Source organism: Python bivittatus, unplaced genomic scaffold (genome assembly GCF_059951505.1).
Source record: "Python bivittatus isolate LINGU-HERP-01145 unplaced genomic scaffold, Pbiv_v1 ctg000160_np1212, whole genome shotgun sequence".
NCBI lineage: Eukaryota > Metazoa > Chordata > Lepidosauria > Squamata > Pythonidae > Python > Python bivittatus.
The window spans coordinates 9,620,777-9,637,367 of NW_028277076.1; the positions used below are offsets into that span (position 1 = coordinate 9,620,777).

The following is a 16,591-nucleotide window of genomic DNA, read 5'->3' on the forward strand; positions in this document are numbered from 1 at the left end:
ATGAAGGTGCTTGGCCTCTTAAAAACAGCAGCCCTCAGAAAGATTTGTCGATGCTTCTAAGGAAGCATCTGAGTGACCTATCCTTCCCCCATTTAATTAAGAACGTGGTTGAAGAGCATCTTCCCAAGACATTTGAATGAAGGGTGTGCATTTGTTAGCGTCCAGTTGGGTGCAAATAAATGACAAGTGCAAAGTTTCCAGGACGATCCAGAGGGGTTTTTGTAGAAATTGTGAATTTGGTCTTTTCACATCAAGTGAATTCACCCATCACCTTAAGCCAGAACGTCACATACTAGGCAGGGCTAAATGGGTTGGGAAGTTTGCAGTTTGCTTGATGCGTGAATCAGGACTTGCCAGAATCAGGGTTATTTCTTTGAGCATCGCATGTTATACAAACACAGGGATTGCCTTTTCTTCATCAGGGTTGAAGATCATGTGTGTTGTGTGTATCCAGCCAAATGTGGCTTGTCAGTCATAGTTTGTTACATAAGGGGCTGTGTGTGCCTAGCCAGTCAGAAGTTATTCAGCAAACCGTGGTCCAAACAACCCTGGCTTCCTGCAGTGGGTGAACCCAGGCTCTGTCCTAGCTCTGCTCAACGTTGTGGCTTAGTCTGCAGGAAGTTGCTCCTGAAAAAACCTCTTTTTGATGGCCAGCCTCCCTCCTTTTGGGCTTGTGAGAGGAAGCCAGACATCACTCAGGAGCAGGTGTGCAATTGTAATGGTGTGTTGGAAAAGACCTTGGGAGACGGGGCGAAGAGATGCTGCCTAGGGAATAGTTAGATAAGAGGGAGCACAGCCCTCAGCTGGATAGCAGATGGGGCAAGAGGCTCAGAGGGGACCCTCCCTAGTTTCTCAGGCTGTAAAGGAGACAGTAGGAGATTTGTACTTTCAGACTTGCAAGATTAATGTAGCTTTACAATAAAGTATAATTAGCTTATCTGGTCATATTTCCTGTCTGGTCTATCTGGTAAGGCTGACAGCAGTTGAAGGCTTGCGTTGGCCTAATTGAAAGAATTGCCGCCCTCCAAAATGGCTGAGCCTATGGGTCAGGAGACCTCCAACCTTCTTGTATTTCTTTTCTTACGGGCCCTTTGTTGACTGCGGTTCCTTCTGCTAAGCCTGGCACCACGAGTGTAGCATCTTTAACCACCCACATCATCTTACAGGAGGTAATATCTCTGGCCTGAAGGAGAGCATGGCTACTTTGAAATGTATCGGTGCCCATTTTCCTTGGCCTAAAAGTGCCTCTGCAGCTTGACTCATCCGCCATCGGGACCAAGTCTCTGAATTGTGTCTGTCCAAATTGAGGGTCACCTCCCTGCTCCAGTGATGATTTATCTTGTCAGAAGGATGTACACCACAACGGTGTCATCTGGGGTCAACATCCTATTCCTGCTTACCTTTGAATATTGGCAAAAGCCATCCTTGGAGTCAGATGAGCACATCTCGTCCTGGCCATGGAAGAGAGCTTCATTTACTTTAAAGGGAGAGCTACTCAATGCCCAGTTTCTGCACCCCATGCTAGTCACTTCCAGCAGTACCGTCCGTCTGTTGCAGCCAAGACTGGTCCCTTAAAATGGGTTTAGTTTCTGCACAGAACGTTTGCTCTGTAGTAAAATGTTAGGTGCTGCCAAGCACTCACTTGAATGTGGCTTGATGGCTGAAAGCACAGTTTGCTCGGTTCACACAAGGCGGTAAAGCTGAGATGCGTAACTGGAGTCGCCGAGGGTGCAGGTGGCTCATTCTGAACCACAGTTGCTGAAAAACAGCAGGCCCCTTTTCTGAGGTGGGAGCAGCACAGATAACCCATCCCAGGAGCCCATTTTGGTCTTCCACAGAGCCCAACCAGGTGCATGCACGAAACTCATGAACTCAGAGGGGAGGGGGCGGCTCTTTCCCAAAGTTTCCCTGACATTTGCTCTGCTGCCTACGGTTCAGGAGGCTGGAAACAGCCATCAGTGGCCCGACCGTCTGTTGGTTTCTCATCCTCTTTAAAACATGGAAAATTGGTAGCCACATCCCCTTCGGGATGCAGTCACAAACCCTCAATTCTGAATTTACTGGGGGAACTGCGTCCAAGCTCTGCAAGACAGGGAGAAAACTCTGTTCCCATTTTCCCCACTGTGCCTAATGTTACGTCTTTCTCATGTTTCCCCTTACCCACCAGCACCACCATCATCATCATCATTAGATTTTTATTCTGCCTTTTTTATAACTCAAGGCAGTGAACATGCCTAATACGCCGGCCTCCTATTTTGCCCACAACAACAACCCTGTGAGGTGGGTTGGGCTGCGAGAGAGCGACTGGCCCAAAGTCACCCACTGGCTTTCATGCCTAAGGCAGTCTCCCAGCTTCTAGTCCCGCACCTTCATTAGCGCCCCAAACTTGCTCAAATTTGCTGTAGTCTTTCTTCATAGTTTGCTTTTCTAACACCTAATGGCAGCAGTATTAGATATGTTTGCTGCCTTGAGTTGACCAAATATTTTTTTAAAATTGGGATAAAAATATTATAATAATACTGTATTATTATTATTATTAACATACAATTTGTATGTTACAGTGTAGGATGGTTGAGTTGATTTGTTTGGGTTTTTTGCACCTTTTCCATCTGTGACTCTAAAATAAGCATGAAATGGCTTGTCCTGGGGCGCAGGTTACACCCTAGGCTGGAAGAAGGTACATTATGCCTTAAATTCATGTGTGAACTCAACCACTGGGTTCTGTCGATCTCTGTCAGCATCTCTTGTGGGAATTTAAAATAACAAAGGACCAAGAGCTTCCTTCTCTTGACAGATATTTGGGGGGGGGGGTTTCTTTTGGATGGTCTTTTTTGGCTGGGTCTCCTATAGCCATAACTAGGGATGTTCGCAGGGAGGGAGTCAAAAAAGTCAAGATGGTAGCCTGTGCAAAAATGCTGGTTTTGCTGTGAATGGTTTGCCTGTAGTTCTGCCAGTGGTAGTTCAGTGGGGTTTTTCATACTCTTGCCCTGAAACGGTTTTCCAGTATCACCCTAAAGCAAAAAAAGGTGATTTTTCCAGAATGGGATTTTAAACCCCTTTGCTTTCCCTGGGAGAGGAACTTTCTGCTGGCGTCTGGTTGCAGAAAGTTTGAGTATCCGGAGTTCTCCATCCCCTGCTTCTTCCCCCAGGAGTGCCCAATGGGGCCCCTCTCGGTATAGTCAGACCACAACTCCCAGCAGCCCCAGCTGACATGACAGGGGATGCTGGGAGCTGTAGTTCAGCCCCCCTAGAAGGCCACCCATGGAAGGCGGGGTGGCCAAGGAGGGAAGTCTTGCTGCGTTCTGGGGTCTTCCTAAGGAAGCTGAGCTGCTCCCCCCAGGGAGGGTGGGATTTAGGGGTTCTTGGCTCTCCAGTCTCGGCGGGGGCGGGCGAGGGGGCCTGCTGGAGTCTGGCTCTCGCTTCCCGGCCCCCCTTCCTCCTCCTCCCCCCCCAGCTCGCCTGCGCCCCACAGCGAGCGGAGCGGCGCCCAGCAGCACATTGCGCGGGGCAGCTCCGCTCTGGTGCGGCCGACGCGGGCTTCAGCTGGGCGCCTGGCGCGGCTCCCGCTGCCTGGCCGGGCAGGGCGAGGGCGAGGGCGAGGCGAGCGCAGGAGCGACAGCACTGCTGGCCCTGGCCGGCCGGGGCGGGGCGCGCCGCCCTCCCCTCGCCCCTCCGGGCGCTCGGAGCGGAGGCAGAGGACGGAGGAGGATGCCCGCGCCGGAGTCGCGCCGCTGCCGGGCCGGGTGAGCAAGCCGTCTGGGCTTCGGGAGCCGGGAGCGGGAAGGCGGAGCTGGGCGGCGGGAAGGCGGCGGCGGCGGCGGCGGCGGTTCCTGCCCGGGTCGGCTTTTTTCTGGGCGCGGCGCCCCCGGAGGAACGCGGAGCCGGCGGGGGGAGTCGCCGGAGCGTCCCTGCGGGCAAGTTGGAGAAAAGTTTGGGGGCCGAGCGAGCGAGCCTCCCGTGAGCCCCGCTCCCTTGAACCGCGGTCGATCGAAGGAGCCCCTAGGTTCCATCAGCAAGCCATGATGCTCGAAGCAAGGTAGTCACATCCCGGCTTAGGAGAGGCGTGGAACCAGGGCCGTCGGGCGCGGGGGCTCTTTCTCACTCCCCGCCCCGTGGGCGCAAACCCGCCCTGGGGAATTTTGCCCCGGGCGTCCCCGCAGCTGCTTCCCTGCCGCTCCCGGCCGATCGCCGAGGCAGCTTAAACTCACCCGGGTTTAGAGTCGCGTTTTCCCTCTTCGCCCGGCCCGACCCCCCCCCCCCGTGCTCGTGGACGGACCTGTCCTCCCTAACTAGGTCCTGCCGCGGTGGAGGGGCCCGCCGAGCTCCCACTTCAGCTGCTGCGGGCAGGAGAGACCCGCGGGCATCTCTCCGCCGAGCCGCTTCCCAGACTGTTGCCAGGACCTTCTCCGCATGCGGACGGCAGAGAGTCCGGTGCTGCGCGAGGTTTCCTTAAACCAGGGACGAGAGCCCTGCTCCTCCAGCCGCGTGTTGCTCATTGGATGCCCTGGCAATTTCCCGTGGCGGCTGGAAATGGGAGTTTGACATGGCTGTACTTTATGCCCTTTAATCAGGGGGGGGGGGGGGGGCTCTGTTTTGCTTCAGTGTTGACTGTTGTTAGATGCTGGTCAGTCCTGGTTGCAAGCTGTCCATGACTGTCCACCTCCTCCTTCTGGACTCACAGGTTGATTGCTTCCCCTCTGCCTTTCTCTTGCAGCCCAAGTCCCCCCTCCTCTTCCCCTCCTGCCTCAGCTTGGGACCCTCCCCACCCCCTGTGCCTTTCAGCTGGTCTCCTTTTGGACCCGGGTTTAGCCCTCTTTCAGAAGAGTGGGAGACCCTTGTTCAGAAAGAGCTTGGCTGACAGGTCCCTGCTGCAGAACAGAGGGCATGGCTGGCTCCCTTCTGCTCCACCCCACACCCCACACACTGACACACACACACTCATGCCCACAACCTGTCTGACAGGTGGCTAAACCTGCAGTTCTAAACCCCCAGCCTCAACTCCTTCAGCCCATTTCAGATTTGGGAGAAATTGTGGTTCTCTTCCAGCCCACAGGCGGGAGGGGGCCGAAACGGGGGGGAAATCTGCCAGCCCCTTCAGGTGGGGGGTGCTGGAAGACAGCTCGGTTTGCTGTTGTGTAATAGGACTTGGCAAACGGGGGGGGGGGGGGCAGCTTTTGTGCCAGCTCAAGGGTAGGTGGGCAGAAAGCTGTCCGTCCTTGGAGGGGGATGAGTGGGCTGCCCAAACGCACCTCTTCCCCTCCTTCTCTTAAGTGCTTGGATTTGCACAAGGTGCTGGGTCAGAATTGAGCAAACCTCAAAGTGTGAGCTCTGGATTATACAGTATTAGTGATACCATGAGGCAGGAGTTTGTGACTAGTTGCTCTGCCGTTGGTTGGCACCAGCACCAGTTTTCTCCTAACCCAGTGTTTTTCAGCCTTGGCAACTTTAAGATGCGTGGACTTCAACTCCCACAATTCCCCAGCCAGCAAGCTGGCTGGGGAATTGTGGGAGTTGAAGTCCACGCACCTTAAAGTTGCCAAGGTTGAGAAACACTAACTGATGTGATGAAAAAGCACAGATTTCATGAGCTTTGAATCCATCCAATGGGTTGGTTGGAAAAGGTGCTACCAGGCTCCTCCTGAGTTTCTGCTGTGGTAGACTAACACGGCCACCCTCTACAACTTTAGCAAGAAGCACTAAGTGGATGGGAGGCCACCAGAATAGCCCCAGGCTGTGGGCTAGACTAGAAAAATACTCAGAGAAAAAGCAAGGACTAAAAAGTCCGTATTGCTGCTAAGAGAACCACAAAGCTGTCTGTGAAATGACGTGGAGTTGAGGAATGCTGTGTGTGTGTGTGTGTGTGATTGTTGTAAGAAACGTCTTCTTTGACTCTTCTTTGTTTGTTTATTAGATTCAGATCCCACCTTTGTCAGGGTCTCTCAACCTCGGCCACTTTAAAATGTGTGGACTTCAATTCCCAGAATTCCCCAGCCAGCATTGCTTGGCTGAGGGATTCTGGGAGTTGAAGTCCACACATTTTAAAGTGGCCAAGGTTGAGAAACGCTGCCATAGACCAATGTGGCTCTATTTCTACAAAGTCTGTGATGAAAAATGGGAAATTCTTATCTAACAGATCTTGTCTTATTTGATTCTGTGACACTTGTCAATTCCTGACTTATTCCTTTGAGGATAAGGTTGAGAAACACTGTCCTAGAGTAACAACACCCTGTGAGGTAGTCTGGGCTGAGAGAGAGCAACTGAGCCAAAGTCCCCCAGAGAGCTTCTGTGGCTGAGGGGGGACTGGGACCTGGCTCTCCCCACTGGACCACCCTGTGGACAGGCTGGCAGCAAGGCTGGTCAAGGGGCTGACCTCCACCTGCCCCAGTTCAGATGCATCAAATGCTGGTTTTGGACCATTGCAATTTGGGGGTGAGTTTGGGTTGGCTTGTAGGTGGGTGGAGAATGTTTTTTGGAACTCTGTCTCTGGCCTGGCCAGTTGGGGTGGGTTGACCAGGGAGGTTTATGGCTGAGCTACGTACTGGCTATGATTCAGTTTTGCATGACTTCTGTCCTGTGACCTTTCTGTAATCTCTGCCCAGCCTCATAGCCCCGATCATCTACGGCAGTTGTTATATTAATCACGGAGAGGACAAAGGGGTCCCCTCCAGGGCTAATCACAAAATGGTGTGCATGTAGGGGAATCAGCATGAGGACAAACTAATCCCCCCCCCCCAGCCCTTGTCCACATTCTTGCACTGGGCTGGCGGTTGGACTGCATGATCTCTGAGATCCCTTCCAATTCACAGATTATGAGTCTATTAAACTCCTCCCCCTCAAAAAAATCTGTACTTAATATTCTCAATAACCAGGTTAATTAAGATCTAGCAGCCGCAGTCACAAGAAATCAAGGCTGTTGAGGGGAGCAAGCGATGTTGTGCGTGTGGTCATTGTGGCGTCTGCTGGAAGCCTCTTGTCTAACATTGCTAAACTGGGTTACTGTTAATCTCATGTGTGCTTGTTTTAGATGCTTCCCATATTCTGCAGACCTCAATCCTTGGGTTAAAACCTTGATGGGGGTGTGTGTTAATTTCTTAAGCAAAAATATCGCACGAATGACCTGCTTTTGTGGAGAGGTGAATGTGGTGTTTTAAAACAGGTGCTCTAGTTGTCTTTCCCTCTGGCAGAAGAGAACGGCCGCTCTTCTGGGGCCGACCCATTTCCTTGCCCCACACAACAAGGCCAACCGTGGCAGCTTGCAGACATCTGTGATGAACCCAAGACTTACCTTGGAGACAAGGCGCTCCTGAGTTGGACGATGCCTGTGACGGCCTCGTCCGTTCAGAGTTTGCATTTGTAGCACGGCATAACTGCTGTGAATCAGAGGAGAAAAGGGTTGTAATATTGCTCATTTGGGCACCCGATTTAGAAATAATTTCAGGGAGCAGAGCTCTCGGCTAGAACGTGTCATCCTTCTTCCGGGCTGTACAGCGCAAGCAACTTTTAAAATTGCAGCCAATAATTTTAGACTCCACATGTTACTTTGGGAAGATGGGTGCGCCTCCCTCCTTAGCTCAGCCTTCCAGTCTTTGGGGTGGTTGGGTTTTCTTCATCTTCTGGCACCCGTAAGGCAGACAGCTAACTTTACATTGTTGTGGAGGCAACCAGAGCCTAGGGTTTTTTTTGTTGGGGGGGGGAGGACAGTTCACTGCCAGGAAGAGTATTTATAACCAGCAGGTGATGTCTCCGTGAAACCATCAATTGACGGGAAACAGTTTAACTCTCTGTATTGCAGAGTTTAACTGAAGCAGCTGGAAGAAACTCAGTGCCCAAAGTGGGGGACATTTCGTAGCCTTGAAGCTGCACATTGTCTGGTTTTTGAGGAGCGATGTTGAGAGCCCTTTCCTGCAGGCTTGTCCTCTTACCCTTGGACATCGTTCTTGCAAAGAAAGGAGAAGCTGTTACAGCTGGATTCCTAAATTTGAAGAGGCCAGTTTTGCTGGCAGAGCTGTCCCATTTCTGCTGCAGCTGCTCGGCACTTGAAGCTGTGTTGGAAAGAGATTGGAGAACAGGCAGTGGTTGGCCTTCCCTGGTCCGCATCTTCCACCAGGGGTGTCCGCAGAGAATGGTCACAAAAGTCAAGATGGGAGCCGTAACAGGGAGATCACTTTGATCTCACCGTTGTGGCTCCCATCTTGACTTTTTTGACCATGCGTTGCAGACCCCCCTTCTTTCTGCAAATACGTTGTAATGTAATTTCCGTTGTCTAGCATATAGCATGGAAGTTGGTGTGCAGGCAGGAGATGATGGAGCCACAGCCCAACATATGGGAAGTTGACAAGTGGGGGAAATACAGGCTCTGAGACTCATATTTACTTCCGTGGGATCATGGAAGATCCCAGAAAGGTCACTCTTGGTCATCAGTCTCTTCTGATAGATCTGCAACGCATTTCTCTGCACGTCAATCATGCTGTGAGAGTTCATTCTCACCCTGTTCGTGAAAAGCAAGATAAGGGTGGACCTGACTGTTGCATAGACAAAGGACGTGCAAAAAAGCCCACCCATCCCAAAGAAGGGAACAAGTGGCTCTTTAAGTGGGGCAGGATGAAAAACCAAACCAAAGACATTTTGAACCTTGTCTTTGTTCTCTGTTGAGTGGAGTCACTGAGGTGCTTTGGGTATCAGCCTGCAACTTTCTTCAGTGAGTAGCTTGTTTGAAATCCTTGTGTTTTTCTCGTGAGCTCCTCCAAGGGGGTCTGGTTCTTGCCATGCCACGGAGTTATCCTCCCAGCTGGGCCTGCTGGATTTCCTTACCTAGCAGGGGAGGGGACCAGGGTGGTTCTGGTTCAAAGGTCCAGATGACCCACCAGCCAGAGAGATGTTGGAGAAGGAAAACGTGCAATGAACTCCGCCTCTGGAGCGGGACGTTGGTCTCCAGCTGGGTGCCTGAAAGTGACGTGGCGCATTGACGTGCATCCGTGGCACAAGATGGGTGGCGTTCGCCTGGCACTTGAGGGGACGTCTAGGGTGGCAGCCGAAGCCTGAGAAATGGCTCATATGCTCTGGGGATGTGGAACATCCTGGGACCGATGCAGGTGGACACCTGTGGCCTGTTCATGGCTGTGTCCCTTTCGGTTCCCAAGCGAAGGAGAAGAGGGTACAGTGCCCCCCCGCTGCAGAATGCCCCCCCCCATCTAACCGAAGCAGCTCCCACAGCTCTTACAACAATATGATTCTCTGAGGGCACTTTCTTGACTTTCTGTCGGTTGTGTCACAGAAACACGTGGGGTGGGGTGTGTTGTGCATCTCGGACTGGAGATGGTCTGTAAATATTAGCAGAAGGAAAGCGAGGACCAGGATGCGTTTTCCCGAACAGATTTCTTTGGGGGACCTTGGGGACCTTTTAGGCCTAAAAAGCTCAGCATGGGTCTGGAACCCTGAGATCTTTGAAAGTAAGCCCATCTGCAAACGACCTTGCCTATGACATCCCTTGGCGTCTGTGGGGCCTGAGAACGAATTGCCCTCTTGCAAGGGGGTGGGGCGGGGTGGGGTGGGTGCTGCATCTCCAGTTCTCAGGTCACTACAGCAGCCTTTTTAAACCCTGTTTTGCTGCATAAGCCTTCCCAACTTGCAGCACACATCACACTTAGCCGCAACAAACAGCTGCACTTCATCTTAAGTCCAAAGTTTTGAATCCCTGTTTTGAGTTGTGCACAGAATCCTTCTCTAATTTCTCGGGGTGGGGGATGAAAGAAGGTCAAGGCAGACCCTGCCTTCGAGGATGGCTTTTACTACTAGCCTCTGGCCCTGGGATTTCCTAGTGGTCTCCCATCCAAGTACCAAGGAAGGTGTTTCACTTCCCTTAAGGTAGACTCCAGCCCTGGGATTTCTGCTGCTGATCCAGCTTAGCTCCCCAGCCTGACAAGGTTGGCTGCTCCCTCCAAGTGCTGTGATGGAAACCACTTTAGGGGGGGGAAAGCTGTTGTATCTGCCCGTCAACACTCCCCCTTCTCCCTCTGCAGTCAGTTCGCCTGGCTACCAGTCTCCCCAAGAAAGTAATCAAGCCACATGACCACGAAAGTCCATTTTCACAGCAAAGCGAGCGGCAGCTTGGTCCTCTTTTCCAGCCTTTGTTTTAAATCCCTACCCCCGCGTTTTTTGTCACCGCATGGCACCATCTGCCTTCCCTGAGACCCTCAAATCTACTTAAAAGAAATCGGCACCGACTGCAAACATTTTCTCACCCAGCATCCGAAGATTAGCTGGACCGCTGCTCTCTTCCAGCTCTGTACCAAAAGCAACCCCACAATGTGTTGTACCAACTCAGGGGTGAGCCTTTAGGGGATGCCCCCCTCCGCAGTGCCAATTCCTGCACGGATCATCCCCTGTCCTGATCCCAGAGGACCAGCGACTTGGCGCCTGACATGCAGCAAAGGGGGAGAAACCCACCTATGAATGGAGGGGAAAATCCAACCATTTTGGAAAATCATACGAGTTTTGCACAGGTTTTGAAGTTCATTTATTCAGTCATGATCTCTTCTTCCTGGTGGAATCATTTGATTGAGTTTTACCTAAAGAAGGAGTGACTCATTTGCGTCCCTCGTAAGTGACCCAACTTTTAATCATTTTGTTCCAGCAATTTAATGATCGGTATTCGATCGCTGGCTGTCTCCCCAAAGGGCCCTTCAGAAAAAAGTCTGTGGATGAAGCCGGTCCTATTAAGGGCAGAAGCACATTGTTTACCTCCGTGGGATAAAATTGGGCAGAGTCAGAGGGGCTTAGTCCCCTGGATCCGATTAGATGATCTCATGCCTCAGTCACAAAACACACTTGAGCAGATCGACAATAACAAATACTTTATTACGGTCTTAGAGCAGAAATCAAATGAAAACAAACATTGCAGACCAGAAGGATTTTCTGCCCTCGCTGTTTGCCTCTTTCTGTGGGAGTTAATGAATCCTATTCTTTGGAGATCACAAATCAGTTCTAGGACAGAGGTCAAAAAAGTCAGGATGGTAGCTGTGGCTGTGAAAAAGCCTCATTCCTTTTGTACGAGCAACACGTGTAAAAAAGGACACAGCTTTGTGCAGTCCTGGTCCCCAAACAGCCCCGTCAACATCTCAGTTCTGGGGATCTGTTTTCACCCCAGCCTGTATAGAGGCAATTATGAATCAAATTAGCCATGTAACCCAAAGCCCACTTAACCCAGCTCAATGGAAGGGAGGGCTTATTTGAAGGTCATAGTAGGTCACAGCACCCAGGCAGTCTTGGCTGTTCTTGAGCAAATTAAGCAGGGTGGATGGGAGACCACTAGGAAATAAATAACAAATAACATTTTTTAAAAAAAACCTCAGGTCTGTAAGCTAGTCTGGGAAGAAGTTGAAAAACATCCCCTTTGCCCAGAAGGCTACACAGATGTACCCATCTTGTATGCAAACCAGGAATTCAGGTTGGATTCAACAGAGATTTCATTTTATCTTAAAGATGCAAACTTTTGGTTTGCATCATGGATTTTATGGCTGGATGGTATTATGCCCGGCTGTGCAGAATTGCAATTATTCATCTGATGTGGGTTTGGCATCCTCTTCCCTGGAGGGGTTTGGCATCTCATGCTTTGTTATAAATCTAACAAATAAATGCCCTATTTGCATCACTGTCACATAGAAGGCATTTGTTCAATTAATGATAGAAGTGACAAATGATATTTGGGGAAATGTCTTCTGCAAATATGGGACGTCTTCATCACAAACAGCCTTTTTCCTCAGTGACCTTTTCGTTGTTTTCATACAAAACAGGGAGATTGCAAAACCGCCAACAGTTTTCCCTTATGAGAGAAGTGACATAACATTCAGGTGATGTTTGAGGCATCGTCAGCTTAATAAATGACGCTGAGCTGCCAAAGTGGAGCTCTTTCGTCTTTCGCTAAGAGAGAGCTGTGTTTCCCACCAGCTTTGGTGATCTCCCACTCATGGAAAATGCAAAGAGCATTGGGGAAACGGTGGTGATCGGACTTTAAAAATTACTCTGCCTTTAAAAAATGCTCCCTATTTCAGACGCACAGTGTGGGGTTCCAGGCCACGCAGTCTGGAGACCTCCAGAAGGTCCTCCTAACCTGTAATTTCAAATATGGTCAAAGAGGTAAATTATGAAATAAGTGACCGAGGAGGAATTATATAAAGGGTACTTCAGTTTTAATTGAACTGAAATATGAAATCAAATGAAATCAGCGTTTGGTTTTGTGCCACCCACCCTATGATGAACCATCACCCCAATGGTCTTCAAATGTCCAGTGACGCCTTCAACTTGGAAAAAGTTGGACAGACCATAAGGACATCCAAGGGAGGTGGGTTTATTAAACCTTCTTCCTTGTTTTGCTAGCTTTCTTCATGCAAGGTGCTTTTTACGTGGGGGAGCACTGAAGTATGTCAGATCTCATCCTTAGTTCGTCTTCTCTCCTCTCGTTCTGCAGAGAGTGTAGCTTAGCACTTCCGTTTTATATATCGCAAAGTGTTCATTTAACCCAGCATTTCCCACCTTCGGGTGTGGCTGAGGATAATGGGAATTGTATTTTATCTGGGCTAGGGAAGATAACTTGGATCTCCAAGGAAGGGTGCAGCAAACTCTTTGGACCTCAAATTTTCCAAACGCTTTACACTTTTCCTTAGTATAAATCAATACGTATGTTTACCATACAGGAAGAATTCAAAAGGAGGAGTTTAGAGGTAGCCAGATGCTCTTCTTGGATGATAACAGATTTGGACCCTTATTCATTCATTCACCCCAAAGCTTTTTCCTTCTTGGGGAAGCTTTTATGGATTTGGAAGTTCTGCATCAATAAGCAAAGGGCCCCTGAACTCCTCAGAAGGAAGGAATTCTGTTTTGTCCATAATTCCACTCCTGATCAGCTTACAGGCTGCTGAGGACCATGCCGCTGGGATGTCTAATTTTGATATTGCCCTAAATAGAAGCAACTGTGTGTGCGTGTGTGTGTGTGTCTTTGTCAGCTTTGCTAAAGAAGAAAAGAATTATTTTCTCTTCTTTACCAAACCCTGCCATTAACTCCATCGGTCCTGGCAACAAAGGGCAGGGTACCGGCTTCCTACCGATTAAAAAAAAAAGGTTAGGAGATGGTGTGAGAAGATTTAAAGGGGCAAACAGTCATTGATGAAGTCATTGGCCATAATTTCCTTGTACCTTATAATGAAAGTTAGAGCTGTGCCAAACATTTCTTCTGCATTATTCCCATTTCCCCCCCTGCTCACCCCCAAGTTCTTAATTAATTAGTAATTAGTCCCCTCTTTAATTGTCACTTTGACACAGCACAGGGAGGAATTTCATAACTGCTCTACTTGAGCAAACACTTCCTCCCCCCTCCTAGATCTTTGCAAAGCATCCCTTAGGGGAGCCAGCTTGGACCCCGCCCTGCTCACCCCATGGTTTTCAGGTCAGAGGGGATGGGTCTCCCGGCAAGGCCCAGCCAGCAAAGCGCCCTTCACGTTCAAACTGAATGCTCCCTTGGCTGTGTCTCTTTGCAAAAACGGTGGCCCCAGGCTTTTATTGCAAAAGATCCTTTTAAGGAATTAGGCAAATGGGCTTTGCAGCAGCTCCTTCAACAAGGAAAAGCTAGCAATTAAGAGTCTTGTAAGGTCTCTTTCTGAAAAGAGCAGAGCTGGGGGAGGGGGGGAAATCAAACCCAGTTCCAGTTTTATCCCTTAAGTGTGATGTTCAAAAATGGAAAACCACCTCCTTTCTTTCATCATCCTCATCATTGCAGAAAATCAGGCGAGCCCCTTCCAAGGAGGACTGCTTCTTCGACCTTCTGAGCAAATTCCAGAGCAACCGGATGGATGACCAGCGCTGTCCTTTGGAGGACTCCCAGAGAGAGTCGGACGAAGCGGCTGCTACTCCTGTCCCTGCCCTGGAGGAAGCACAGAGTAAGTGGGCCACCAGCCTCCCTGAGCCTTGCTGCATGTCCTGGGCTGGCGCAGGGCTGTTGCACAGCTGCAAAGCAACTTGCCAGGGGACGGGGCAGTCGAATGGCACGGCCAGGCAGCCTCCCTGTCCTTGAAAGAGTCAGCAGAAATGGAAACGGTGTGCAGTCCCCTTGGGAGCAAGCGGAAGGGCCCAGCTTTGTCCCAGGCAAGGGCCCTGCTCGGCCTTTGACAGCCCTATGAGGTAGGCCAGATCGAGGAACAGACACAACAGGGATTCCAAGAATGTTGTATTTATTGTTGCAGACCCAACAGACTCTTGAAAACCTGTCCAGGTTCTCTCTGACCCTTCTTATACTAAAGAGAATCAAGGTGGAGTTTGTTTGATATTCTTCCTCACGCTTCCTTCAACCTCTGGACTGCATAATCCCTTCTCTGTTTCCCCCTTAATGGCTTCCTTCTCCCAGATAAGCTCGAAATTCCTTTACAGTCTTTCAGGGCCATGTCCAGGGCCCCAGACCTAAGTTTGATTTCTTTCGGTCAATCACTTACAGGGAGTAAAATTACTCTCCATCATACGTTGAAACATTTCCCTCTTCCGTTGCATCAAAAATAGAAACTGACTAAACTTGGCTAGTTTTCCAGGAGCCTGAGTTGCAGGAGAGTTGAACAGGAAAGGGGGGCTGTAAAATAGGTCTGGAGACAAGCTGTGGGGCAGTGTTATGGGAAGGGGAGCAGGGGGTGCAAGTGGCCTAGCAAGGACCCATTTGCACCTACAAATAGCATGAGGACCAGTAGTGTGTGCGTGTGTGTGTGGGGGGGGGGTTGCAGTGATTGTCCTTGCTCATAGGACACAGGAGCATCACTGGGTGTTTTCAGGCTGCATTTCTTCTGTTATTCAATGAATTAATGGATTTATGTGCCTGTCCAATTCACAGATTATGACTGGGCAGTTCAACCAACAGGAAAAAAAGAACCAGGGCAAAAGTCAATGAAGAATTTTTGGGGAGCTTGGCTCAAACTTCCCAGGCACTCAGCATAGCTGGTTAAAGATCTTATTTTGCAAGGCTGAAGTCCCCACGCTTTGCAAAGGACAGGCGGTGAGAGGGAAGGAGACCAGCTTTGTAGGCTGATGGTAGTTAGATGGTCTGTGAAGCCATCCCCTGACAAATCATTGGTTGGGTGTGTGGGCCAAGCAAAGCCATAATATTTCCAAAGCAGGGTTTTCCCATAGGGATTTCGCTCTGGAACATTGCAGCGGTTCCCAGCGAAGTCAGGGGAGGAGAACCTCAAGCACTCTTGGGGATAATGAAGGGAGGGTGATTTGATCCCAAGCAAAAGTGACTGGAAAAGCTCACTTTCCAATGCTTTGGATCGCACACATTTGATACCTCTGCACGAAACGGAGGATGTGCACGTCTTTGCCTGCAAAATCCACCTCATTCTTGAGGTTAACGAGGGTGGTGAAGATCTAAGGTAAACTCCTCCTCTTCCCAGGGTTGGGCATCTTTTTCAAGATCTGAAGGGTGATTTTGTGTCATGCTACAAGGATGTCTTTCCCTGTGTGCATCCCAAAATTAAACAGTGGTGATTTCAGGAGAGGTTCTGTTTAAAGAAGAGAGAGATAACGATGGTTCTGCAGAGGCCACTGGGGATGGGAGGGACCCCAGGAGGGTTTAGAGCTGAGCTGATATGCCCCAGGGGTAGCTCAGAGTGCCTCCAAGGCTGGCTGGCTCGCTCACCCCTCGGCTGGTTCCTCTCCCAGCTCAGTCCATGGCCTCCCCGCAGACCGAGGAACTCTTCGACCTCATTGCCAGCTCCCAGAGCCGGCGGCTTGATGACCAGCGGGCCAGCGTGGGGAATCTGCCCGGCCTCCGTATCACACCCAGCAACCTGGGCCACCTTCGCATGGACGGCGAGGCCCAGGAGCCCGGCGACGAATTCTTCAACATGCTCATGAAGTGCCAGGTTGGTTGGTTCTCACTGGGGGGTTTTCACCCTTCCTACTCCTGCTGTGAAATTCTTATGAGTGGAGAGTGGGAGGGTGGGATTCAACCTCTGCCAAACCTCACAAAGGGAATGGGCTTCACACATTGTGCTGTGCCTTTATGTGCCCTGGGTGAGCGTAGAACCCTTTAAAGGTTAAAGTTGTGGCCTTGGTGGAAGAATCTGAGTTCAAGCCATCATTTAGCCGCAGAATTCATTGGGGGATTTGGAGCCACCTGCTTTCTTGCAGCCAGAACTACCTCACAGGCTTCTTGTGATGGAGATGAAATTAAGGGAGAGACAAAGCAGGATATAAATGCAGTAATAAAGTGAACAAGCCCACCATTATGACTAGTTCAACAAGCCATAGTTCAGACAAGCCATGGCTTAGCATAATGGGAGAAACCAGTCTGCAGGACCGGTGGAGAATGGATTTTATTGGTTTCAGGTCTATCTGTAGGAATTGCATACCATTCCTCCTGTGCTTTGTTCATGCTTGGGCCAGTTCCGAAGTCATTGTAGTACATTCAATGCTTAATTCACTAATAAATGCTTGGACCAAGCAGCCAGATGCCTCAATCTGAGATGAACTGAACACATTCATGATGGAGAAAGAGACTCATTTTGTTTTCCATCATCTCACCCGTCATGATCATCAAGACTCCACTCCTGATCAA

General features: G+C 50.2%; 1 protein-coding gene across 1 annotated transcript in view; it reads left to right on the top strand.

The window, feature by feature from the left end:
• Positions 1–16,591, top strand: part of GPSM1 (G protein signaling modulator 1) — an 87,602-nt gene that overhangs the window by 66,828 nt on the left and 4,183 nt on the right. The window contains exons 12-13 of the mRNA XM_088147188.1: positions 13,772–13,931; positions 15,694–15,896. Of these exons, the coding sequence (XP_088003314.1) occupies positions 13,772–13,931; positions 15,694–15,896 (363 nt within the window). The remainder of the gene's footprint in view (positions 1–13,771; positions 13,932–15,693; positions 15,897–16,591) is intronic.